General features: G+C 44.7%; 1 protein-coding gene across 3 annotated transcripts in view; it reads left to right on the top strand.

Moving 5' to 3' along the window:
- Nucleotides 1–12,062: 12,062 nt before the first annotated feature.
- SLCO5A1 (solute carrier organic anion transporter family member 5A1) overlaps nt 12,063–27,492 on the top strand; it is a 166,659-nt gene continuing 151,229 nt past the window's right edge. For all 3 annotated transcript variants that reach the window (XM_054561725.2, XM_002819164.4, XM_054561726.2), the window contains exons 1-2: nt 12,063–12,256; nt 13,919–15,317. In XM_054561725.2, the coding sequence (XP_054417700.2) occupies nt 14,411–15,317 (907 nt within the window). In that variant the 5' untranslated portion in view covers nt 12,063–12,256; nt 13,919–14,410. The remainder of the gene's footprint in view (nt 12,257–13,918; nt 15,318–27,492) is intronic.

The following is a 27,492-nucleotide window of genomic DNA, read 5'->3' as shown; positions in this document are numbered from 1 at the left end:
AAGAATGCTTGTGATTTTTGCACATTGATTTTGTATCCTGAGACTTTGCTGAAGTTGCTTATGAGCTTAAGGAGATTTTGGGCTAAGACTATGGGGTTTTCTGGATATACAATCATGTCGTCTGCAAACAGGGACAATTTGACTTCCTCTTTTCCTAATTGAATTCCCTTTATTTTTTTATCTTGCCTGATTGCCCTGGCCAGAACTTCCAACACTATGTTGAATAGGAGTGGTGAGAGAGGGCATCCCTGTCTTGTGCCCGTTTTCAAAGGGAATGCTTCCAGTTTTTGTCCATTCAGTATGATATTGGCTGTGGGTTTGTCATAAATAGTTCTTATTATTTTGAGATACATCCCATCAACACCTAATTTATTGAGAGTTTTTAGCACGAAAGGTGTTGAATTTTGTCAAAAGCCTTTTCTGCATCTATTGAGATAATCACGTGGTGTTTGTCTTTGGTTCTGTTTATATGCTGGATTACGTTTATTGATTTGCATATATTGAATCAGCCTTGCCTCCCAGGGATGAAGCCCACTTGATCACGGTGGATAAGCTTTTTGATGTGCTGTTGGATTCGGTTTGCCAGTATTTCATTGAGGATTTTTGCATCAATGTTTATCAAGGATATTGGTCTAAAATTCTCTTTGTTTGTTGTGTCTCTGCCTGGCTTTGGTATCAGGATGATGCTGGCCTCATAAAATGAGTTAGGGAGGATTCCCTCTTTTTCTATCGATTGGAAGAGTTTCAGAAGGGATGGTACCAGCTCCTCCTTGTACCTCTGGTAGAATTCGGCTGTGAATCCGTCTGGTCCTGGAATTTTTTTTGGTTGGTAGGCTATTAATTATTGCTTCAATTTCAGAACCTGTTATTGGTCTATTCAGGGATTCAACTTCTTCCTGGTTTAGTCTTGGGAGGGTGTGTGTGTCCAGGAATTTATCCATTTCTTCTAGATTTTCTAGTTTATTGGCATAAAGATGTTTATAGTATTCTCTGATGGTAGTTTGTATTTCTGTGGGATTGGTGGTGATATCCCGTTTACCATTTTTTATTGCATCTATTTGATTCTTCCCTCTTTTCTTCTTTATTAGTCTTGCTAGCGGTCTATCAATATTGTTGATCTTTTCAAAAAACCAGCTCCTGGATTCATTGATTTTTTTGAAGGGTTTTTTGTGTCTCTATCTCTTTCAGTTCTGCTCTGATCTTAGTTATTTCTTGCCTTCTGCTAGCTTTTGAAGGTGTTTGCTCTTGCTTCTCTAGTTCTTTTAATTGTGATGTTAGAGTGTCAATTTTAGATCTTTCCTGCTTTCTCTTGTGGGCATTTAGTGCTATAAATTTCCCTGTACACATTGCTTTAAATGTGTCCCAAAGATTCTGGTATGTTTTGTCTTTGTTCTCATCGGTTTCAAAGAACATCTTTATTTCTGCCTTCATTTCATTATGTACCCAGTAGTCATTCAGGAGCAGGTTGTTCAGTTTCCATGTAGTTGAGCAGTTTTGAGTGGGTTTCTTAATCCTGAGTTCTAGTTTGATTGCACTGTGGTCTGAGAGACAGTTTGTTGTAATTTCTGTTCTTTTACATTTGCTGAGGAGTGCTTTACTTCCAACTATGTGGTCAATTTTGGAATAAGTGCGATGTGGTGCTGAGAATAATATATATTCTGTTGATTTGGGGTGGAGAGTTCTGTAGATGTCCATTAGGTCTGCTTGGTGCAGAGCTGAGTTCAATTCCTGGATATCCTTGTTAACTTTCTGTCTCCTTGATCTGTCTAATGTTGACAGTGGGGTGTTAAAGTCTCCCATTATTATTGTGTGGGAGTCTAAGTCTCTTTGTAGGTCTCTAAGGGCTTGCTTTATGGATCTGGGTGCTCCTGTATTGGGTGCATATATGTTTAGTATAGTTAGCTCTTTTGTTGAATTGATCCCTTTACCATTATGTAATGGCCTTCTTTTTCTCTTTTGATCTTTGTTGGTTTAAAGTCTGTTTTATCAGAGAATAGGATTGTAACCCCTCCTTTTTTTTGTTTTCCATTTGCTTGGTAGATCTTCCTCCATCCCTTTATTTTGAGCCTATGTGTGTCTCTGCATGTGAGACGGGTCTCCTGAATACAGCACACTGATGGGTCTTGACTCTTTATCCAATTTTCCAGTGTGTGTCTTTTAATTGGAGCATTTAGCCCATTTACATTTAAGGTTAATATTGTTATGTGTGAATTTGATCCTGTCATTATGATGTTAGCTTGTTATTTTGCTTGTTAGTTGATGCAGTTTCTTCCTAGCCATCAATGGTCTTTAAAATTTGGCATGTTTTTGCAGTGGCTGGTACCAGTTGTTTCTTTCCATGTTTAGTGCTTCCTTCAGGAGCTCTTTTAGGGCAGGCCTGGTGGTGACAAAATCTCTCAGCATTTGCTTGTCTGTAAAGTATTTTATTTCTCCTTCACTTATGAAGCTGAGTTTGGCTGGATTTGAAATTCTGGGTCAAAAATTCTTTTCTTTAAGAATGTTGAATATTGGCTTCCACTCTCTTCTGGCTTGTAGAGTTTCTGCTGAGAGATCCGCTGTAAGCCTGATGGGCTTCCCTTTGTGGGTAACCCAACTTTTCTCTCTGGATGCCCTTAACATTTTTTCGTTCATTTCAACTTTGGTGAATCTGACAATTATGTGTCTTGGAGTTGCTCTTCTTGAGGAGTATCTTTGTGGCATTCTCTGTATTTCCTGAATTTGAATATTGGCATGCCTTGCTAGGTTGGGGAAGTTCTCATGGGTCATATCCTGCACAGTGCTTTCCAAGTTGGTTCCATCCTCCCTGTCACTTTCAGGTACACCAGTCAGACGTAGATTTGGTCTTTTCACATAGTCCCATATTTCTTGGAGGCTTTGTTCATTTCTTTTTACTCTTTTTTCTCTAAACTTCTCTTCTCACTTCATTTCATTAATTTGATCTTCAATCACTGATACCCTTTCTTGCAGTTGATCGAATCAGCTACTGAAGCTTGTGCATTCATCACATAGTTCTTCTGCCATGGTTTTCAGCTCCATCAGGTCATTTAAGGACTTCTCTACACTGGTTATTCTAGTTAGCCATTCGTCTAATCTTTTTTTCAAGGTTTTTAATCGTCTTTGCAATGGGTTCAGACTTCCTCCTTTAGCTCGGAGAAGTCTGATTGTCTGAAGCCTTCTTCTCTCAACTCGTCAAAGTCATTCTCCATCCAGCTTTGTTCCATTGCTGGTGAGGAGCTGCATTCCTTTGGAGGGGGAGAGGTGCCCTGAGTTTTAGAATTTTCAGCTTTTCTGCTCTGTTTTTTCCCCATCTTTGTGGTTTTTATCTACCTTTGGTCTTTGATGATGGTGACGTACAGATGGGGTTTTGGTGTGGATGTCCTGTTTGTTAGTTTTCCTTCTAACAGTCAGGACACTCAGCTGCAGGTCTGTTGGAGTTTGCTGGAGGTTCACTCCAAACCCTGTTTGCCTGGGTATCAGCAGAGGAGGCTGCAGAACAGCGAATATTGCTGAACAGCAAATGTTGCTGCCTGATTGTTCCTCTGGAAGCTTTGTCTCAGAGGGGTACCCAGCCATGTGAGGTGTCAGTCTGTCCCTACTGGAGGGTGCCTCCCAGTTAGGCTACTTGGGGGTCAGGGACCTGCTTGAGGAGGCAGTCTGTCCGTTCTCAGATCTCAAACTCTATGCTGGGAAAACCACTACTCACTTCAAAGCTGTCAGACAGGGACATTTAAGTCTGCAGAGGTTTCTGCTGCCTTTTGTTTGGCTATGCCCTGCCCCCAGAGGTGGAGTCTACAAAGGCAGGCAGGCCTCCTTGAGCTGTGGTGGGCTCCACCCAGTTCCAGCTTCTGGGCCGCTTTGTTTACCTACTGCAGCCTTGGCAATGGCAAGCGCCCCTCCCCCAGCCTCGCTGCCACCTTGCAGTTGGATCTCAGACTGCCGTGCTAGCAATGAGCGAGGCTCCGTGGGCGTGGGACCCTGCGAGCTAGGCATGAGATATAATCTCCTGATGTGCCATTTGCTAAGATCGTTGGAAAAGTGCAGTATTAGGGTGGGAGTGACCCAATTTTCCTGGTGCCTTCCGTCACTGCTTCCCTTGGCTAGGAAAGGGAATTCCCTGACTCCTTGCACTTCCCGGGTGAGGCGATGCCTCGCCCTGCTTTGGCTCACCCTCGGTGGGCTGCACCCATTGTCCTGCCCCCACTGTCTGACAAGCCCCAGTGAGATGAACCCAGTACCTCAGTTGGAAATGCAGGAATCACCCGTCTTCTGCATCACTCACGCTGGGAGCTGTAGACTGGAGCTGTTCCTATTCGGCCATCTTGCAACCGCCCCTGAGAAATAATATTATTAAGATGAATGCAAAAGATAGCATGGCATAAGTATAACGATGGCTAACATTTAAGCACCTACCTTGGTCCAGGCACTGGTCTGTGTGTATGTTTGAAGCATATGTTGCAGGTGTTATCCCATTTGATGCTTTGAAATAGGTATTGTGTTTAACCCCAACTTGGAAACTGAGTAAAAAGAGCTTTAGGGAATTGCCCAAATCCATACTGCCATAAGTGACAGAGCCAGGACTAAATTTATGTGGTTTGGCAACAAAGTCCTCTTTTCTCTGTTTAATCATTAAGGTGTGTGCCATTTAATTGGCAGCATTTTTTCCTTCTTAGTGGTCCATGAAATAATGGTGCATCTTAAAATTGATGATGTCTTTCTTGTAATGAAATTTGGTGTAGTGACACCCACACACTCACCACAAAGATTTAATCATGTTGGTTTGCTATGAAGTCCTTTACAATTTTTTTAAATTAATGTATTTTTTAAGAGATAGGAGTCTTGCTATGTTGCCCAGGTTGGTCTTGAACTCCTAGCTTCAAGCAATCTTTCTGCCTCAGCCTCCAAAGTAGTTTGGATTACAGGCTCCAGCCACCATACTTAGCTGGGATCTTTCTTTGTCATCATTCTATTCTGTCTGTCCTACAAATGAAGCAGGCCTTCTGAAGAGGGGTGGGGAAGTCAGGAAGGATAACAGCAGGTCTAAAATGATACATTTAGAACTGTTAGAGTATCTGTTCTTTTCCATAATGTAAGGAAATGATAACCTGGTGCCATCGCACCTGCTTCGTAGAGGGGTTTCAACAGTGTGTCATTGCAGTGATTGTGATGTTTTGTATCATCTTGTGTTAATTATTCTTCTATGCTCTGGGATAAGATCACCACCTTTAGGTTCCCCTGAAACATAGATCTTTCTATGGATCTAGGAAAGAAGCATGTCCTCAGATAGGCAATGGAAACCCAGAAAGTAGGATGGAGAGAGAAATTCCAGCTTTCTCTGGGCTTTGCTCTCTGGATCTAGATTTTGAGAAGTCTACAATTCAGGGTTGTCCTTGAAGTAGATCCTAAAAGGGACTTCATCTATAGAGAGGCAAGCTGACAGCAAGGCAGAGGGACCCCAGAGTGTGACTGATAAGCTGTAATTTTCTAGTTGATGACCTAGTATTTTGATACTTGTCCAGGGACAGGATAGAGCAACCACTTTGCATTTTTAGGCAGAAAGGGATTCACTATAGGAGGTTAGGGGCTCACAGAATATCCAGAAGATCTGGACACATGGTCTCTAGGGTGGGTCACCAGGAGTGATGCTGTAACACTGCAGATCCGTCCTGCCAGAAAAGCTGGTACTTCTGCTACAATCTGCAGGATGAGGAGTCAAAGGCATTCACTGGTCTCTTGACTTCAGGACATCGTGTAGTGGCTGAAACCAGAAATCAGAAAGCAGCCAATACTGCAGCTGCCTCTTAACATCTAGAAGCTGGAATTGGACAAAAGAATACCAAAGCAGAAAAATGTCATGTCTCCATGACCTGCTTGCTGGCATAGACAGCCACCAAGGATATGGCCTGTGCCTCACCCTACCTTCCCAAACGTGCCAGAGTACATCAGTTCTTATCCAGAACCTGATACACAGGGAATCTGAAAAAGGTAGTTTTATAGCTTTTCCAAACTCTGCCATTTAAGGAAGAACAGAAAAGTAGGGAGTACACACTGACTGCCAATCAACCACATCTAACAGAGTTAGTTTTGTTTTATCACATGAATTTATTTTCCTTTATTAGCCTTTAGCCTCGAGGAAAGACCTGTTTAAAAGCTCAGACCTTAGATCAGCTGTACCATAGAGTATAAGTGAAGCTAATATCTCAGTGGCAGCATCAAATTAGGCAGTGCCGGTCAAGAATTGTGTAGGGTCTATGATTTTAGCCTTCTTCCAAGATGACAAGTTATCCTGCTAGGGTTTCATGGATACTGGGGAGAAAAGACTCCAGGGTCAGAGACAAAGGATATTATCACTTATGGCAAAGGCAGCAGCCAGAGGGTGAGAATGATGCTTGTGCCAGTTCCCCATGCCTCACAAGTCCCACAGGGTGATGCAAAGAGTTCACTATAGATGCCTGTGCACATGATGGGTTGCATCATGGGAGAGGAGCACTGAGCTTAGAGGATACATTGCTTTTCAATAAGCAGAAGCAGCAAGACTGCTCTTTGCCCAGGGGTAAATATTACCTCATCCCTCCAGGTTGCTGGCTGCAAACACAACTCTGAGAAATGGCCTGGGTAAAGAGTGGTGTGACATTACTACACATACATGCACACACATACATATACACATATAGGTTTTCATCCATGGCTCCTGACTTATAACAGTCATCTGTTCTGATGTTGGGGCACTGTAGGCCTCAGAAGCAGGCCTCAGAAGCAGGCCTCAGGAAACACAATCTCTTTCTGACCCTCCCCTGTCCTCTCTTCTTCTGCCCAGGACAGTCTTTCCTTCCTTCCTTCCTTTCTTCCTTCCTTCCTTCCTTCCTTCCTTCCTTCCTTCCTTCCTTCCTTCCTTTCCTTCCCTTCCCTTCCCTTGCCTTCTCCTTCCTTCCTTCCTTCTTTCTTTCTTTTTTTTTTTTTTTTGACAGAGTTTCACTCTTGTTGCCCAGGCTGGAGTGCAGTGGCATGATCTTGGCTTACCGCAACCTCTGCTTCCCAGGCTCAAGCGATTCTCCTGCCTCAGCCTCCCGAATAGCTGGGATTACAGGCGTGTGCCACCACACCCGGCTAATTTTGCATTTTTAATAGAGATGGGGTTTCTCCATGTTGGTCAGGCTGGTCTTGAACTCCCGATCTCAGTTGATCCACCCGCCTCGGCCTCTCAAAGTGCTGGTATTACAGGCATGAGCCATCGTACCCAGCTCCAAGGTAGTCTTTCTGATCGGAGGTCATAAGACCCTCATCCCAGAGGCAGTCCTGCCCCATACCCTGAAGGAACAAATGCAGCACAGACAGGCCAAGGAGAATATGGACAGACAGGCCTTGCTGGGTTTCCCCCACTCAGTCTATCAGTATTAGATCCTCTGCTTTTTGTCCAATCACCGTCTGACGTGGTTGTCTTCAGTCATGTCTATCCAAGGAAGTGTCCAAAAAAGGCCCAGGAGGACAGGGTTCAGAGAGCTTCTGGGACAGCTGAATATGTGGAGGTTTCCTAGGGGTGACGCACCTAGAGTGAGTATGGAAGTTCTGTGTACCTCCCCGCATACCTCCCCTGTGCACTTCTTCATCTGTGTTCTTTCTGATATTCTTTGTATTAAACTGGTAAATGTAAGTGTTTCCCTGAGTTCTGTGAGCCTGTCCAGCAAATTAATCAAACCCAAAGAGGGGTTGTGGGAATCCCAAATTGAAGCTAGTTGGTCAGATGTTCTGGGGGCCCAGACTTGACACTGGGTCTAGGGGAGAGAGGAGGCAGTTTTGTGGGAATGAGCCCTCAACCTCTGGGATGTGATGCTATCTTGAGGTAGATAGTGTCAGAACGGAGTTGAATTGGAGGATGCCCAGCTGGTGTCTTCTGCAGAACTGATTGCTTGTTTGTTGGTGTAGACTGCCCGCCAACATCTGGTCACAGAAGTCTTCTGTGTTGATTGTTGTGGTATGAGAGCAGAGGATAATGCAGTTTGAGTTTTTCCACATTCAGAAGTGGTTAGGGCTTTGCATTCTAGGTGCACCCAAGAAAAACATGTAGAGATGCTCACAGCCCATGGAGGACTGCCTCTTCTAACCTGCTTCCTTCCCCTTCCCATCCGACCTCTTTCTTTTCCAGGCCAAGGTGGCATTGGTGGTAATTATGAAACATCTTTCAAGGGAACATGATTTTTTTTTTTGAGACAACTGTCTCCTCTTCACAGGGAAGTTTCCCTCCATTACTAGCCTTGGAGTATCTGGCTTTATTATTATTATTATTATTATTGTTATTGTTGTTGTTGTTGAGATAGAGTTTCATTCTTGTTACCCTGCTGGAGTGCAATGGTGCGATCTCGGCTCACTGCAACCTCCACCTCCCCAGTTCAAGTGATTCTCCTGCCTCAGCCTCCCAAGTAGCTGGGGTTACAGGCATGTGCCACCATGCCCAGCTAATTTTGTATTTTTAGTAGAGATGGGTTTCTCCATGTTGGTCAGGCTGGCCTTGAACTCCTGACCTCAGGTGATCCTCCCACCTCAGCCTCCCAAAGTGTTGGGATTACAGGCGTGAGCCACTGCACCTGGCCTGTCTTAATTATTTTTTGTTGTTGTTGGTTTTTGTTTGTTTGTTTATTTTTTGAGAAGGGTCTTGCTCTGTTGCCCAGGCTGGAATGCAGTGGCACAATCACAGCCTACTGCAGCCTCTACCTCCTGAGCTTAAGTGATCCTTTTGTCTCAGCCTCCTGAGTTGCTGAGACCACAGGCACATGCCACCATGGCTGGCTATTTAAAAAAATTTTTTTTTTAATAGAAATGTGTTCTCAAGGGATCCTCCCATCTCAGCCTCTTAAAGTGCTGGGGTTACAGGTGTGAGCCACAGTACCCAACTAATCTGGCTTAATTATATTAAGGGAGGTGGCAGTTTCTTTATAGGGAGCCAGGCCTCCAGGTGTTCATGGAACTGTGGTTTCCTGGGGGTGTGGGACTTGCAGTGCTAAGTCTCTTTGTTTGGACACAGTTGGTCCAACAAACAAGCAAAGGAATGCAAAGGAGTATTCCTTTAGCACTTTCAGGGCCCTGAAGTCACCAGGGCTGGAGGGATTGCCTGCATTCATTGTACCCCAGGGCCAGATCTGTTCCTTCTCAGGTTTTACCCAACCTGAAATTCACTTCTAAGGAAGGATATACATGCCAAGTCCTATTAAGGGGCTACCTTAAAGATACAATGTGTCTCCTCTTGAACAACCAACACCTAATTCAATTATGGTACTGGCAACTATGTATTATGTTTTGCACCCACAAAATATTCTGAAGCAAAAACTCAGTTCTTGTTGTATCTGGGAGACCTCTGAAGTGAACCTTCTTTAAGAAGGAAGGGAAGGGCTGTGGGAAAAGGCTCCCTTCAGCTTTCTTCTGCCCATTCTCCAGGACGGCCAGATTTTAAACCTGTAGACTGCCCTGGAATTGCAAAGGCTACATGCTTGTTATACGAAGATCAGGAACGAAGTCATTTATTTATTTATTTATTTTTAAAAAGAAGTCATTTATGTATAAAGTCGATGGACTTCGAAGAAGCAAACGTAAGTCTGAAAGTTTGAAGAGGGTTTACAGTCATATGCTTCCTCTCCCAAAATGCCAAACAAGGTAGGCATTCTGGTCAAAGTAACTGTAATCATTGAGTGAAATAAGGGTAGTAAACACTACCATAGGGGTAGTGGAACCCCGTGATATGAGTCCATTTCTTTGTATTAATCAGACAATTACGGCTAATGAGGCGTGCTCTTCTTTTTCAAAGTCATATTTAACTGGGAAAGATCAAGCAAAAGAAATGCTTCTTGCTGAATGTTTTCTTCTTGTTTCTTATGTGAGTAAAATTGGACCTTTTAAAATTTTGCTGTAAATCATGATCTATTAGTGTCAATAAAAAAATCCATAGGTTCTTAGAGTTGCATCTACTTTATGGTAATTGAGCATGAATAAAGACAGTGTGTTTCAGGGACACGATTGCTTGATTTTCAAGTAGGGAAGTCCTGTGATGGCACCTGATGTATCACATTGAATTTGCTGATGTCTGGAGCTGAGACTGAAATGAGAGAATGGAGCACAGAGCTTAGAAGGAGGTAATAGGAGGTAGGTTGATTCTGTCTGGATTTAGAATCAGCTCAGAAGAGTATTTGAGTTCAGGAAGTGCCACATATCTTTGCTCACTTTATCAGCAATAGAGGACTAAAATCTGGGCAGGGTGGCAGCGGGAGTCCTATTGCCTGTTTGTAGAAAAGTGGCTGGGCCTGATGGCGATCTCAAGAGGAGGAGACAATGGCAAGGAATGAAGAAATGCCTCAGTTGATAGGTCAGTCTTGCAGCTGCCAGAAGACCAATGCTGTCTCAGCCTGGATTTCAAGTACACACTGACTGTTCTTTACTGTCAGCTGGCCTTAATTGTTCTCTAAGGATTGCTGTAGATACGATGGTTGTTGGAGTAAAGGGAGATAATCAAAAGAATCAAGGTGCATTGACGAGTCAGGATGCTATTCAATGGCAGGAGAGAGAGTAGAGAGTCAGGGTTAAGAGGTTAAGAAAGAACATAGTCTTTTGGAGCACATTGGTTCATATTGTCTACAGAGTAGCTGTGTGCCTATATAAAGTTACTTAACCTCTCTACACTTGTCACATCTGTAAAATGGAGACAATGCTTTCATTGGGTAAGGCCAAGGGCCAGTGGAGGGGCTTCGACCTGGCAGCAATGGCCAGCATGGTCACTGGTACTTATGAGCAACCTCCTTTTCTCCATTAGAGCACTATCCTGCTCTGTCAATGGTCACCAGTGCCCTCAGATACTCTTTTTTTTTCCAGTTATCATCCTGTTTGTCTTCCCTGCAGCCTGTACACATCTGACCCTTCCCTTCTTACAGTTGTCTGCTCTTTTGGCTTTTCTGATGCGTCCCATACCTCTCTGACCCTTGCTTCCAGTCTCCTTCCTTTGGTTGTACCCTCTCCTCCTAGATCTCTTCACAATTTGGATGATCTTCCCTACTCATTCCATCCTTTCTCATCCCACCTTTGGGCTGATGACTACTGATCAATATTCCTAGTCCAAACCTCCTGTGTGTCCAGTGGCTTATGGGACATGTACACTGGGATGTCCCCCAAACATTTCAAACTCAACACATGTAGATGAGAACCATCTTTCCCCTCAAGCATGTTTCTCCACCTGTGCTTTTATTGGCTGTCAGGCACCTAGTCACCCAACTTACTGCTAGAAACTCGGGAGTCATCCTACCTCGGCCCGTTTTCTTCTCTTGCAGATTGCATCAGCTGCCCAGTTCCCTCCTCTCCATGCCCCCTGCCAATGCCTCATCACATTTTGCTTTCAGACTGCCTCCCAACTCACCTCTGTGCCCGCAGTGTGGCCTCACATCTGTCTACCTGTCACTGCCAAAGCCAGCTCTCTGGTGAGGAAGTCAGAACGTCACTGCCCCCACATTATTGACAGTACTCAACTTAGGAAACCCGTAGTGCCCTTTCCTACTCAGCCACTCTTGCAGTCTGGTCCTCTGCCCCATCCCTGCAATCTTCTAGGAAGCTCATCTACCTATTGACTGGCAGCACCATGCCCCCGTGCCTCTGTTCTTCCCGCTGCGTGGAAATGAAGGCTAATGGATATTGGCTTCTCCAGTAGCAGGCTGCATAGATGTATCACGTTGTTTTAAGCCATTTACATGAGTATTTCCCCCACAAGCCAGAGGTTTCCTCCGACCAAATATCTTGTCATGTTTATCTTTGGTCCCAGAATCTACTATGGTGAATGAGACATGTTGTGTGCCCAAGGCACGGAATAAACGATCAGAAATGATTTATTTATTCAGAGTGGGCTGTCAGCCTCAGCCGCTGACTTTTCTAGAGACCAGCTCCCTCGGGGCTTCAGCGCTCTTCGGTCTCCGCGGCCCCGCAGGTGAAGGGCAGCGGGGTGGCTGGCTGTGGGAGGGCTGGGATGGGTGGTTGCCCTCGCGCCTGCGCCCTCGGCTGCTCCTCTCCGGGCGCGTCTCTGTGCGCGTGTGTCTGTTTGGAGCCGAGGAGAGGCTTGGGTGACAGGCGAGGGGTGGGGGGAAGAGTTCAGCCTGAGTCACAGTCTCATTCACTGATTTCTCTTCGGCTGGACCGAGGCTGCCTCCTCACGCGGCTCCCAACTATTCCCGTAGCTCAGTGCCCCCCTCCCGCCGCTCCACTCAGCCAGGCAGACAGACTGACAGACTCGCTAGTGAGTAGCGGCGGCTTGAGCGCCCGGGCAGCGCGGCGGGCTGTCGCCGGCGGTCTTGTCCTCCCACGGGCTGTGTGTATGTGTGTGTGTGTGTAGGATGTGCGTGTATGTGATGTACGCGCTGGGGGTGTCCCTGGGATTCCACGCCTGCTCCAAGAGCTCCCTGCCGGGATCCGCGTGTCCATCCGAGTCTGCGCTGCTGTGAGGGCGCTTGCCTAGGCAGGGGGTTCGGACGCCCCCCGCGCGCGGCGAGAGTTTGCTGGGATTCCCCGGCTCCTCACGCAGCGGCTGGTGGGGTTCCCTGGGAAGGCGCCTGGGTAAGGCAGGGGCGGGGAAGCCCGGGATTGTGAGTGGCTGGCAGGCCGGAAATCTGGGAGTGGGTTTGGCCCAGCACAGCCGAGGGAGATGCCGGAGCGGCCACCCTTGGCCGCCCAGCCTCTCTGCCTTTCTCCCTTGCCCTTCCTCCTTTCTTTTCTCAGCAGCATCACAAAGGCGCGCCGCAAAATGAAACCCAGTGTAGTGAAGCTCGGCTCTCTCCCACCTGGTGCATATTCCGCCCTCGGTCCTCGCCCCAGGCTGGAGGAGTGGAGTGGGGGTCCCCAAGATTAGGGGCGGGGGCTTACCCCGGGGGCACACCTGTTTTCGATTCTCGCTGAATTCAAGCTGGGTGCGGGATCGCGAGAGAGGTTCCAATACGCCGGTGTGTGTGTGTGTGTGTGTGTGTGTGTGTGTGTGTGTGTGTGTGGCCGCGCACGCGCGCGCGCTCCCCAGGCCCACGCTAGCGGGGTGCGCTCAGTCAATAGCACACCTCCCCGCCGGCCCGCGTGCGCCCAGCCGGCTCCGTGGGCTCCTCGCGCGCGCTCTGACAGCGTGCCGGGATCTCTTTGTTTGGTTGTGGCTTCCTTAGCTCTCGGCAAAGCAGACGGATTTTCGGTTTCGTTTGATACTGCGCTCTGGGACTTAGTGCGGGCCACAGCCTCGAATGCCCCTGGTGTTTGTAATTGAAGAGTTCTTTCGGGCAGGGGGTTATTTTTGGTGTCGGGAATAAAGACGCAAGCATGTTGACCTTTTTGCTGCTGCCTTCGGCTTTGAATGCGTGTCTCTGGTGGAGCAGACAGATTCAAATCTAATCGCGCACACGTGCCAGCGCACACCAGTGTGCACACACATTTCTACACTAGTAGTTTACCCCCACTCTCTTTTATCCTTTTAGAAAAATTGGGGCAGGGAATACATTGTGTGTCTGTGAAAAAGTTTCCTTTGTTCTTTCGGGCATTTTCTATTTTGAGTAATGGAGTAGGAGTACGAAAAGGCTGCAGTTAGTTCACTTGAATAAAAGACACTGCCTCTGAGTCAGAGCTGCCAGGTTGATAATTATTAACATATAAAAGCAAATGCAATGTTTAAGGCAAAAGGGGCGGGACGGGGGCAGGTCCGCGGCAGACAATGAGGGAGAGTCTCCACCGACCGCCTGCTGCTTATTGTTCCAGGACTGGAGACTGCAGCCGGCTGCTGCCTAGTCCTCCGGGGCTCCGCTCCTGGCTCGCTCCTCCATCCCTCTAGGGACCGTTCGGGGTCACCTAACGCTGGTCTCCGGGGCGCTGGGACGCTAGCCCCAAGCCGCAGCCGCTCTTCGCTGACCGCCCTCTTTCTGCCTTGCAGGTCGGCAGCTTCACTCCCGAGGGTGCCGCGAGCCCAGGCGGCGAGGACCCGGTACCCCTGGCGCAGCGAGGTGGGATGCTGTGCGGACAGCAGCGCTAAGTGCCCCCCACCCCCGGCGCGGGGTGCACTCGCTTCTGGCCGCGGGCCGAGCGGCGGCGGCGGCGGCGGCGGAGGGGATGAGCCCGGGACGCGCGAGGCGCCTGCCTCAAGCTACCGCCCGGAGAGGGACGCCGAGTAGGGCTCATCGCAGGACCGCGCGGACCCCTGCCCCCCGTGGCACGCGGCTGCGGAGCCTTGAAGCCGCGTCTGTGATCAGGATGCACTGGGCGCCTCGCAGCTGGTGAGGATGCCCTGCTGCGCGGCCCTGCGCCCCCAGCCCCAGTCCCAGGTGGGCAAGACTGAGTGGGCCCGGCTTCGGCCCCTCGTGCCGGTGGACGAAACGTGCCGGAGTGCTTGGGTGCCATCAGCTATCAAATCTGAATTCTAAGCGCCATGGACGAAGGCACTGGACTGCAGCCCGGGGCAGGAGAGCAGCTGGAGGCGCCGGCCACGGCAGAAGCTGTTCAAGAGAGGTGCGAGCCGGAGACCTTCAGGTCTAAGAGTTTACCGGTCCTCAGCAGCGCCTCCTGCCGGCCGAGCCTCAGTCCCACTAGTGGAGACGCCAACCTGGCCTTTGGCTGTGCGGATTCTTCGGGCCACCAGGAGTTGAAGCAAGGCCCGAACCCGTTGGCCCCCAGTCCCTCTGCCCCGTCCACTTCGGCGGGGCTCGGGGACTGTAACCACAGGGTGGACCTCAGCAAAACCTTCTCGGTGTCCTCCGCCCTGGCCACGCTCCAGGAGAGAAGGTGCCTCTACGTGGTCCTCACGGATTCCCGTTGCTTCCTGGTGTGCATGTGCTTTCTGACCTTCATCCAGGCGTTAATGGTCTCTGGGTACTTGAGCAGCGTAATTACCACCATTGAAAGGCGCTACAGTCTGAAGAGTTCCGAGTCGGGGCTGCTGGTGAGCTGCTTTGACATCGGGAACCTGGTGGTGGTGGTGTTCGTCAGCTACTTCGGAGGCCGGGGTCGGCGGCCCCTGTGGCTGGCTGTGGGTGGACTCCTCATCGCCTTCGGGGCAGCCCTCTTCGCCTTACCTCACTTCATCTCGCCCCCCTACCAGATCCAAGAGTTGAACGCCTCGGCCCCCAACGACGGCCTGTGTCAGGGTGGCAACTCCACAGCCACTTTGGAGCCTCCAGCTTGTCCGAAGGACTCGGGAGGAAATAATCACTGGGTCTACGTGGCTTTATTCATTTGCGCGCAGATTCTCATTGGAATGGGCTCCACACCTATTTATACCCTGGGACCAACCTACTTAGATGACAATGTCAAGAAAGAAAACTCCTCCTTGTACCTAGGTAAGACTTTCGTGTTCTCTCAGATACGTTTCACTCACACTGAAACTTACTTTCCTTACAAAAATCAAAAGGAAACATGTTCTTTCACATTTTCATGTATATTATAGACTAAAGTTCACTTTATTTTACGTTTTAGCCTTGCTGTAGTGTGTTTTCAGTTTGGGAGAGAATCAATTAGTTGAGAGTTCTTGAAACTAATTTTCAGACTCATACTTCATGTTTGTCTTTTCCCAAGTAACATAAACTTTAAACTGTGGAGTGATGCTTCTCTCTGGTGCTACCTACCTATGGAAAAGCTCTAATTTGTCAAGTTTATATTCTAATACACTTGTTGAGGAAGGAATAGCAGTACCTCGTGTGTAAAGTTTTGATGATTTTCTGCTTCTATCTGCTGCTGCTTCTGATTTCTGTCCAGAGCAGCAGGGATGGTGGTGTGGCCAGACTACATACATCATGCTTTATTGCCTTCATACCTATGTTTCTTTTTTTTTTTTCTTTTTAAGACGGAGTCTTGCTCTGTCACCCAGGCTGGAGTGCAATGGCATGATCTCAGCTCACTGCAACCTCCGCCTCCTGGGTTCAAGTGATTCTCCTGCCTCAGCCACTGAGTAGCTGGGATCACAGGTACCCATCATGCCTGGCTAATTTTTGTTGAGATGGCGTTTCACCATGTTTGTCAGGCTGGTCTTGAACTCTTGAGCTCAGGTGATCTACCCTCCTTGGTCTCCCAAAGTACTGGGATTCATACCTGTTTTTCTTCTATGTCACCTGCACCACTATCTAAAAACAACAACAAAAATTTGAATAATGTCAAATGACTGGCTTATGTTTATGAAGAAGCAACACCACAGGTTATAAGGTTTATCCAAAGCTATTTTTATTGCTGTCAAAAACCCTCAATTGTATGAACTTGGGAGAAGAATCCATTCCTATTTTTCTGAAAAGCCGTGGCTGTGGGATTTGGTGTGTTGACTTGCATAAGTCAGCATCAGTGGACAGGGGTGCTTGAGTTAAGCACAGGGGGCTCATGTGAGGCCAGGCAGCAGTTGCAGAGGGTATGAAAATTTACATCCTAGAGATTCGAGGTTATTAATACCTCCCTGTAGTAGCTGGTTCTTAAAAACTGAACTTCTAAGGGATGAATTTGAACCTACAAGAAGGATCAATGGCTGTCATACCAGATGAGATTTTTGTTTTTCTATTTCTCTACTGGAGTGCAACCTAAACAAGCTAAAGGATTTTACTTTACTGAAAAAACTGAAATGGAAGCTGGGTGTGGTGGTGTGCGCCTGTAGTCCCAGCTACTTGGGAGGCTGAGGCAGGAGGATTGCTTGAACCCAGGGGCTTGAGACCAGCCTGGGAAACATAGTGAGACCCCATCTCTTAAAAAAATTAAAATGATAAATAAGCAAATACTAGCTATATTTAGCAATTTATTAGCGATGTGTTGATAGGATCCTTGATTTGGGAATAGTAAGATTTTCAAAGGACGGTGTAAGTGATATCCAATGTAAGAGGGCTATACTTTGTCCTCGGTATAGTTACTGTCCCCAAAAGCTGTTATAGAGGGGTGTTTGAGTCCTCAGTAATCCCCACTAACTGGTTCAATGGGTCAGAAAAAGAGTTTTATAACTTATTTTTATCACTACATGCAAGAGAAAGAAATTTCCTTTCTGGGTAGAGAAGAATAGCTTGCTTATTATCTTGCCTCTCTGTTTTCTAACATTTATTAAGACAAAATTTTAAACATACAGAAAAGTTGAAACAATAGTATAATAAGCACCAGTGTACCCACCGCATAGATCCAATGATTGTTTATTTTGTCATGCTTGCTTTATCAACCTGTGTGTGAGTGTATGTGTGTATAAAAATATATTTTGGGAGATGGGAGGCTAAGCCTTCTAAAAGTAATTGCAGACACTGCTAGGGCATCTTCTAAAAATGAGGATATTCTTTAACATAACTGGAGGAACATCAACATCCTAAGAAAGTTCATAATCATTCCCTAATATCATTAAATATTCAGGTCATATTGAAATTTCCTCAATTGTCCTCTGAAAGTCTTTTATATTGATTGATTGATTGAGACAGAGTCTTTCTTTCACCCAGGCTGGAGTGCAGTGGCACAATCTCAGCTCACTGCAACTTCTGCCTCCCAGACTCAAGCAATCCTCCCACCTCAGCCTCTCAAGTAGCTGGGACTAGAGACCTGTGCCACCATGCCCAGCTAATTTTTTGTGGAGATAGGGTTTCATCATGTTTCCCAGGCTAATAATAATTTTTTAAATGAGGAATTAATCAAGATTCATTCATGCATTGCATTTGGCTGTTAGCCACTTTAGCCTTCTATAATCCAGAACTGTGCCTCAAGTTTTTTCTTTTTCCATGGCATAGACGTTTTGAAGGGGCAAGGCTAATGTTCCACATTCTAGATGTATCTGATCATTTCCTCATGGTGTGACTTACCTTGCTCCTCCATTCCCTGTATTTCTTGTATACTAGAAGATCAGTCTAGAGACTTGATTAAATTCAGACAAAACATTTTTGGTCTGACTATGTCAGAGGCAATGCTGGGTGTTTTATATTACATGCACCTTGCTGTTCACTAGTGATGTTAAGTTTAATCATTTGGTTGAGTGAGTGATTGGTGGGTCTTTCCATTGTAAAGATACATTTCTCACTTTGAAAATAATAATCGATCTGTAGAGTGATACCTGGACTCTGTGTAAATATCCCAGTTGTTTTTCATATTCTTGCTGATCTTTGCCTCTATTTACTTTGAAAACCTGGATCTCCCTTTCAACCCACTTTTGGTAGCATCAATGCGGACTTGCTTTGTCAAAATTACAGGCAGAACCCTATCAAAAGGGAGAACATCCACTAACAACAGCCCTGAGATTTAACTTTTCTGGTAGTGGTTGCCCATCCAGAAGAAAAATAGCAAGTGCATATGAAGTGCGTATTCTGTGCTAGGTACTCTGCTAGTTTTGGGAAGACCAAAAGTGAGACACAGTCCCAGCATTTGAGGTGTTTTTAGTGTAAAGCAATACTGCCAATGCAAGGTAGGGGTGTAAAGTGATGTGTGCAAGGGAAGGAAAGGAATAGAAATGGTATTCACTTTCTTTCCTCCTTCTTTTCTTTTCTTTTTTTTTTTTTTTTTTTTTGAGATGAGTCTCGCTCTGTTGCCCAGGCTGGAGTGCAGTGGAGTGGTCTCGGCTCACTGCAAGCTCCGCCTTCCAGGTTGACGCCGTTCTCCTGCCTCAGCCTCCCGAGTAGCTGGGACTACAGGTGCCCACCACCATGCCCAGCTAATTTTTTGTATTTTTAGTAGAGATGGGGTTTCACCATGTTAGCCAAGATGGTCTCGATCTCCTGACCTCATGATCCACCCGCCTTGGCCTCCCAAAGTGTTGGGATTACAGGCATGAGCCACTGCGCTCGGCACTTATTTTCTTTTTTAAAGATACTGATTAAATGGCTTCTTTTTTTTTTTAATGATGAATGCGTTAGAACACATTCTTTAAGAAACCTAGGAGAATTCTGCTTTCTATTAAACGGATCTCAGTAGGAGCTACAGTAGTTTGAGTATCAGAAATCTTAAATATATTATTTCACTTAATGTTCTCAATGACCTTACAAGATGGAGATTATTTTCCCTATGTTACAGATGAGGAAACAGTCTCAGAGAGTTTAAGTGACTTACTAAGGGCCTCAACCCCATGTCTTTCTGACCCCAGGGACCTTGAGCTTCCTTCTACAGTGCATGGCTCTTTGGCAAGAAGCCCTGAGAACCAACTGTAACCGAAGGATGTGCCATGTTCAGCAGAGTTTTCCAACAGTGCAGAAGAATGCAGAATGTAGAATTGCCTTAAAGTCATCAAAACATGATCAAAATAAGATTATTCTCTAAACCTTTTAAAGTAGGTTTGATAGACTACCTCCGTACAAATTAGAGACTATTATATCCTTAGAACATGAGCAGTATTGACCAATTATGACGTGAGACATTTCCCAATAAATAACAGCTTAAAATATCTCTCTTATTTTTCACAAAGCTGTTCTATTGCATTACATTTTTCACCACCCACCCCTTTCTTAATCTTCCTGTCCATTTTTCTAACTTCTCATTATAACCTCAGAGGAAAGAAAAAAATCAGGTAGTAGGTTAGTAATTATGAGCAGAAACAAATATCTGCAGCAACATAAAACCCACTGAAATGGAAGGTAATTGTATGTCTTAATCTTTTGAAAGTTCTATGTTAACATTCTGGCAGTTTTAACTGTAGAAGAGATGTGGTTGTAGACGAGATACAGCAGCATTTATAGCCACTAAATGCCTTAACTTCTGCAAGGAGAGAGGCTTAGTATTGCCTAGGAGCATAGAGAAAGCTTTGTAGGTAGTAATAAGAAGCAAGGTTAGCAACTAGACCATAATTTGTAATTATATCTTACATATAAGGAGAGAGAGAAAAGTGATCCTTTGGGGGCAAGACATTTGTAATTCAACAGGGAAAAGGGTAAGAATGCCGAACTAGGTAGGAAAAGGAAGAAGAGGATGCATATCTAGAATACAAAGCCACAACTCTGATTGGGCGATATTCAGGATCAATAATGATTGGCATGGTTCAGCTATCAGTTAAGCAGGGTGGGTGCTGGCTCTTCCACCTCCCTAGTGTGTCCCATTAACTGCCAGTCCTGACTTCACATGACAGAGAAGGGCTAGAATTGGCCCCATGCCTTAGAAAGAGCACCGGAAAAGAGGCAGAAAAATTGTATTTTAGTTTCACTCTACCAACAACTGGTCATGGGACTTCAGACAAACCCCTTGGCTTCTCCCAGCCTCTGTTTCTGCCTGGGGATTACTACATTTGTTTCTCTTGCTGTAACATTTTGAAGACCAGGTGGGATTCCATGTGTGTGAGTGTTCTGCAAACTGTAAGGGACGGTGCTCTGTTCTGTCAAAGTAAAATTCAAACTTATCCTAGGGTGTGGGCAGAGAGGGGAGTGAGAGATAGTTTGCTCTTTCCAAGTATGAAAACCCTTAAATGTATCTTTTCTAAAATTGGAAAAAAGAAAAGAAACATTGCATGGGAAATTAAAACATTGTATAGGAGAGCACTCCTGGGAAACATTGAACAGGAACACATCAGTGTTTTAGTAATGTTATAACCTGTTTAATTAAATTTTCTCAGGACTCAAGGTTTTATCATGAGGACTTTCTGCATGCCAACGTTTGATGATCATCTTTCTTTAATGTATGAACATTTAAGTAATGCACATTTGCACCTAGTATAAGACAGTAAAAGCTCCTTTGAAGTTTGAGGGGCTTGTGGTGTGCCATTTCACCACTGTGGGTCTACATCTGTCCTCATGGACTGTGGCAGGATCTATGGTGAACAAGGACAGGTCTCAGGACATACTTGGAAGTAATTATTATTGCTTTTATTTTTATTTTTTATTTTCTATTTTATTTTATTTTGAGACAGAGTCTTGCTCTGTTCCCCCAGGCTGGAGTGCAGTGGCACTATCTTGCCTCACTGCAACCTCTGCTTCCCTGGTTCAAGTGATTCTCCTGCCTCAGCCTCCCAAGTAGCTGGGATTACAGGTGCCTGTCACCACGCCCGGCTAAGTTTTGTATTTTTGGTAGAGATGGGTTTTGCCATGTTGCCCAGGCTGGTCTCTAGCTCCTGCCCACAGTTGACCCACCCACCTTGGCCTCCCAAAATGATGGGATTATAGGCATGAGCCACAGCACCTGGCCATATTGTTTTTCGTTTCTTTTCTTTTCTTTTTTTTTTTTGAGACAAAGTCTCACTCTGTTGCCCAGGCTGGAGTGCAGTGGTGTAATTATGGCTCACTACAGCCTCAAGTTCCCTGGGCTCAGGTGTTCCTCCCACTTCAACCTCCCTGAGTAGGTGGGACTACAAGTGTGCACCACCACGCATGGCTAATTTTTGTATTTTTGTAAATATGGGGTTTTGCTATGTTGCCCAGGCTGGTCTTGAACTCCTAGCCTCAAGTGATCTACCCTCCTCAGCCTCCCAAAGTGCTGGGATTACAGGTGTGAGCCACTGTGCCTGGTCTATTCTGGCCTATTTTGTTCTTCTTCTTCTTCTTTTCTTCTCCTTCTCCTTCTCCCTCTCCTTCTTCTCCTCCTCCTCCTCTTCCTCCTTCTTCCTCTTCTTCTTCCTCTTCTTCATCCTCTTCCTGTTCTTCTTCATTTTGCAAATTTTATTTTATTTTTTGAGACGGAGTCTCACTCTGTCACCCAGGCTGGAGTACAGTGGGCTGGTCTGAGCTCACTGCAACCTCCACCTCCCACGTTCAAGCGATTCTCCTGCCTCAGCTTCCCGAGTAGCTGGGATTACAGGGGTGCGCCACCATGCCCAGCTAATTTTTTTTTTTAACACATTTCTTTAGTCTTCTAAAAGTACAGTGAGCTTCAAATTAGTTGAGTTGTATTTCTTCAAGATTTTTTGGTAATATAAACATTATATATGTGTATATATATATCTATTAACTGCCAGCCCTGACTTCACATGACAGAGAAGGGCTAGAATTGGCCCCATGCCTTAGAAAGAGCACTGGAAAAGTGGCAGAAAAATTGTATTTTAGTTTCACTCTACCAACAACTGGTCATGGGACTTCAGACAAACCCCTTGGCTTCTCCCAGCCTCTGTTTCTGCCTGGGGATTACTACATTTGTTTCTCTTGCTGTAACATTTTGAAGACCAGGTGGGATTCCATGTGTGCATATATACACATGCATATATACACATATATATGTCTATATATAATGTCTATAGACATAATATATGTGTATCTAGATACACATATATAAGGTCATAATGTCTATATACACATATGTGTCTATATATACACATATGTAATGTCTATATATATACACATATATAATGTCTATATATATACACATATATAATGTCTATATACAAATATGTGTATATACGTCTATATGTGTGTATATGTCTATACACACATATATGATTTTAATATATGTATAGATATATTTTGTTCTTTTTGATTTTTTTCTCCGAATATGAGAAATATTGTATGGAAAAAATCTTTTTTTAAACTTTATTAATTTTTTAAATTTTTTTTTGTAGCGACAGGGTCTCGTTTTGTTGCACAGGCTGGTCTAGAACTCCTGACCCAGCAATCCTCTTCCCTGAGCCTCCTAAAGTGATGGGATTACAAGTGTGAGCCACTGTGACCAGCCTATGGAACAATCTTGATCAGTATTTCTGCAATGTTATATAGAGCAATCTACAGATCAATATCTATACAATTTTATTTATAGTGATATATACAATGAAAGATACATATATGTATCTTTCAGTTCAGTGTTCTCTGGAACCATATAACCATGTGTACCAGTGGTTTGACAAGTTAGGGGTTTCTTTGTCTTGAATAAGCCAGCTGGGGTGGGCAGTCAGGGGCTGGTACAGCCTTGAGTGCTGCCAGGTCCCTCCTCTCTTCCTCCTGGGCTGTTCTTAGTGATGACTGCTGTGTCTCAGTTATCACACACCTGTTCCCACAGAAGAAGGGAAAAGTGGAAGAGGCAGTACCTGTTTCCTCTAGAGGATGTCCTATTGGCCAGACGGAGTCACCTGGCCTATTCCAGTTAACGTGATTTTGAGAAGGTAGATTTTAGATTTTCCAGGCTACATGGAAGAGGAAGACAGGTGAGAGGAGGGTGGAGTAAGTGCTGAATGACTCCCATCATATCGACCACACCAGTCATATTCACACAGTTGCCCTAGTAGGCAGAAAATTCAGAACTGTTTTGTTTTGTTTTTGAGATGGAGTCTTGCTCTGCCACCCAGGCTGGAGTTCAGTAGCACAATCTTGGCTCACTGCAATCTCCACCTCCCAGGTTCAAGCGATTCTCCTGTCTCACTCTCCCTGAGTATCTGGGACTACAAGTGCCTGCCACCGTGCCTGGCTAATTTTTGTATTTTTAGTAGAGACGGGGTTTCACCATGTTGGCCAGGCTGGTCTCGAACACCTGACCTCAGGTGATCTGCCCACCTTGGCCTCCCAAAGTGCTAGGATTACAGGCATGAGCCACTGTGCCTGGCCCAGAACTGTTTTTTTCTGACCAGTATTAGCAACTATCCTAAGCACCCTGTAGCATTAGTTTTTCTGATTCTTTTTGTTGGGATTTTAAAGAGGCTCAGTAAATAGCACCTCTTTCCCCACCTTGAGTTCTAAATTAATTGAGAAATATGGCAAAGGGAGCACATGGAGGCCAAAATATCACTTTTAAAAACTGATAGAAGTGAGGTTGCAGAATGTAGCTCATATCTTTGTGCAAGTGGACTTTCTAATAAAAGCAGAAATAAATAGGCTTGCCCATCTAGCCATGGGCAATGCTGGACTCAAGCAATGTTGCTGCCTGGGGTCTCCCATGTGGAGTAGGGGGTGGTGGTGGTGTCTCAGTGGTACTTAGGCCAGGAATGAGCAGGACTAAAGTTTCACTGCCTGCGTGCATACTTACTCCCAAGAGGCAAAAAAGAGGAGCTGTGCTGAGCATGCCCGGTTTATTCCAAATTCATCAGTCACATTAATCCCCTTCTCCCTTCCTGAGGAGGAGCAGTGGAGGCAGAGAGAAGGTAAGAAAGGAGACATTGAGAGTGGGAATACACATTGCCTCCTAAGACTTGTAACCCATTTTAAAATGCTGCTTTAATTTTTCTTGTCTTGTTTACAATGTGTTTACCTTTGTAAACCACAAAAAATCCTTTTTGGAAGTAGCAGCTGTGCAAATCATGAATAAATAAAAAAAAATCTCCACTGAAAACTAATATGAGGCTGAATGATGATTGAGAGATTTGAGCGGATGATTCCAGGACACACAGATCACCTTGAATGGTGTGGCACCATGAGTGGAAGACCACAGAGCATCAGCTTCTTGTTAGGATGCTCATGAGTTTTGTGTGTGTTTGAGACAGTTAATTTGTGCCACAGATAAGTCTTCTGTACAACAGCAATGATTGAATTTTGATCAGCTGTGTGGTGGTCATTTTTGGCCTCTAAGACAAATTCATCCACCATGCTGGGAAACAAATCCATTTCAGGGTCTAACTGCAAAACAAAGGGTTTTAGTGCCTCACTGTGGAAAAGACAGTGGGTGCACATTGATTTATTCAGCCCACCTGCAAATAACAGAGAGCAGCCTTTTTAGTAGCATTTATGGTAGAGTTTTCAAATAGGGTTTTATTGATCTCTCCTCTCACATTGATATGAATTCTGTTATCTATGTGGTCTGAAACAGTCCTTCTGAAACCTGAATGTGTGTGAGACTCTCAGGGGATCTTGTCAAGATGCAGATTCTGTTTCTATAAACCCGGCTTTGACCTGAAAGTTTGTGTTTCTAATATGCTCCCAGGGGAGTCCATTGCTGCTAATCCAAGGGCCACATTTTGAGCAGCAAGGATCGAAAGACCAGAGATATTTGGCCCTTTTTTAGTGGCAAGAAGTCTCTCTCTCTGGATTTGGGGTTGGAGCCACTGCTGGTAAAATCAGGGGCTAATTGTAGTTCTACTTCCTCAGGAAAAATATCTTACTACATTTGTGAAAGTAGATGTCAGTTTTGGGTATTTCATAAACTGTGGCTACTTCTTAGAATTTCACAGTTGGGTGATATGATAACTAATAAGTTCAGTGAGAGAAATGACCTGAGATGAATAGTATTCACCAAAAGAAGTGCCACTTTCTGTCTTCTCCTGACTCAGAAGGCTCTGTGCAGTTGAGTTTCTCCCTTTTGGTAGAACTCTTGATGTCGGAGGTGAGTCTGCAAGCCATGTAACCCTAGGTGAGCTCACCTTCTAAGGCCCCTTGGTGGGGGAAAAGCAAACAAATCCACACATTTGGCTCTGCTTTTTTCTTTAAAGACAATCTAGAAATGTTAGCAGTGAATTGGGAGTTTGGTGACAGACAAATGTAAGATCTATATTGAAAATGGTTTTGGAGAATAAGGATCAGAAGTTTTTCCATTGCAAAGACTTGATCATACAGAGAAGGGGCATACTGGCCTGGTTGGCTGAGGTTCTCTCCAGGGGTACTATTCAAGCCAAGATGTTTCCTAGAGATCATCTCATTTAACCTCATTTGTGAAAATGATAATTTGGCAGGCAAGGAAGCCCAGATTCCAAAGGATGAAAGGATTTGGGCAAGAGAAAACCGTATGATAGTTCCTTAAAAAATTAAAAATAGAGTTATCATATGATTCAACAATCCCAGCTCTGGTATAGATCCAAAATAATTGAAAGCAGAGTCTTGAAGAAATATTTACACACCAGTGTTCATAGCAGCATATTCACAATAGCCAAGAGGCGGAAGCAAGCCAAGTGTTCATCAGCAGAAGGATAGATAATCAATATGTGATATCTATATATCTATATAATATTATTCAGCCTTAAAAAGGAAGGAAAGTCTGACACACAACATGAATTAGCCTTGAGGATATTATGCTAAGTGAAAATAAGCTAGTGGCAAAAAGACAAATACTATATAGTTCCACTTATATGAGAGTCAAATTGATAGAAACAAAAAGTAGAATAGTTATTGCCAGGGGCCAAGGGGAGGGGAAAATTGGGAGGGGCTTCTTCTTTAATGGATTTAGAGCTTTATTAATACTTTAGCAAAAGTTCAGAGAGATCTGTTGCACGATGATGTGAGTATACTTAACACCACTGTATACATTTACACATGATTAAGATGATTTTAAAAATTAAGAGATCTGTCCAGGTTATACAGTCAAATTGCCTTGAGTCTGAACTCAACTATAAATCCACCTGAATTAAAAAATAATTCCGATACAAATGGAAATTCTAAAAAGTTCAAGTCCTTGAATCGTAAAGTCACTTCTCCCAGCCTATGCAGCATTCTAGCACATGTTAAATAATGTGAGTCTGTACTTCAGTTATGAGAATTGTTTTCTCAGGTGTGTGGGAATTTCAAGTCATTTCTTTTGGGCATAATTTTAAAAAGAAGAAATAGGGACTTGGGAAGAGAAAAATAAAGGGAAAGTGGATTTTAGAGTAGGCGTGTTAAGATCAAAGCCTTCAGGGAGAGAAATGAAGGTGAAGAAACATACCTGTGGATTTGAGTTGTTCTACTGTGTGTTTCTGGGGAAAGAGATTGGAATACTTGGAAGTAGAGACTATGGGTTCATGTCAATGTGTTCTGCTGTGTTGGGTGCTCCTGCAGTAGCCAGTGCTTGCACCCTGTTTCCTGTGTTTTCAGTTTCCTTTTGCTGGAAAAAAAGAGATGGGGGTCCCACAGCTGCCCGATCCCCCTCTTCAACTACCATTGGCAATTTTACAACACTCAGGTGTTGCAGGTTCTTCACTTCAGTTCCTGTGGAAAACTTTGTAAGTTTCAAGTCATTCTAAAACAGTGGTTTTCAATCAGGGATGATTTGGCTCTCTGGGGACATTTGGCAATGTCTAGAGTAATTTTTATTGTCACAACTTGGAGAGGGTCTGTGGTATTTCATCGTGTTTAGGCCAGGGATGTTGCTAAACATCCTACGATGTCCGGAATGAGCCCTCAGTATCCAATAATTATCCAATAAAACATTGCCAGTAGTGATGCTCTAAACTTTTTTTCACCTTAAACTTTCAAGTTACTCAATATCTTGAGTTCCTTATATCTTGGAACTAGAAGTCAAAAATCTCTAGATCATAGAATCAGAGAAGTATTTAATATATGGATGGAGGAGACTTAGGAAAAAGGTCTTCGTAAGTAAGAAAGTCTTCTAACAAGCAAGGGATAGGAAGTAGAAATTAACTGTGTGTTACTCATTGCTACATTGTTGCTCAGTAGATACTGTAGTGTCTATACTATACTGTGCTGTTAATGGTTTAGAGAAGATACTATGGTGTGCTCCAGTAGATTATTTTTAGTGGGTGCAAAAATATTAGGGCTTTCATGGTTTCTTTAGTTAATTTAGTTCCCATCAGCTTAAAAAAATTTAACCATGGGAATTTCCTGGACCATATTATTGGAGTTGGGAATACTGTAATCCTTGAAGAGGGAATGGTGTGTGTGTGTGTGTGTGTGTGTGTGTGTTGGGAATACTGTAATCCTTGAAGAGGGAATGGTGTGTGTGTGTGTGTTGTGTGTGTGTGTGTGTGTGTGTGTGTGTGTG

The sequence above is a fragment of the Pongo abelii genome, chromosome 7, assembly GCF_028885655.2.
Source record: "Pongo abelii isolate AG06213 chromosome 7, NHGRI_mPonAbe1-v2.0_pri, whole genome shotgun sequence".
NCBI lineage: Eukaryota > Metazoa > Chordata > Mammalia > Primates > Hominidae > Pongo > Pongo abelii.
This window is presented reverse-complemented; position numbering and strand designations above follow the sequence as displayed.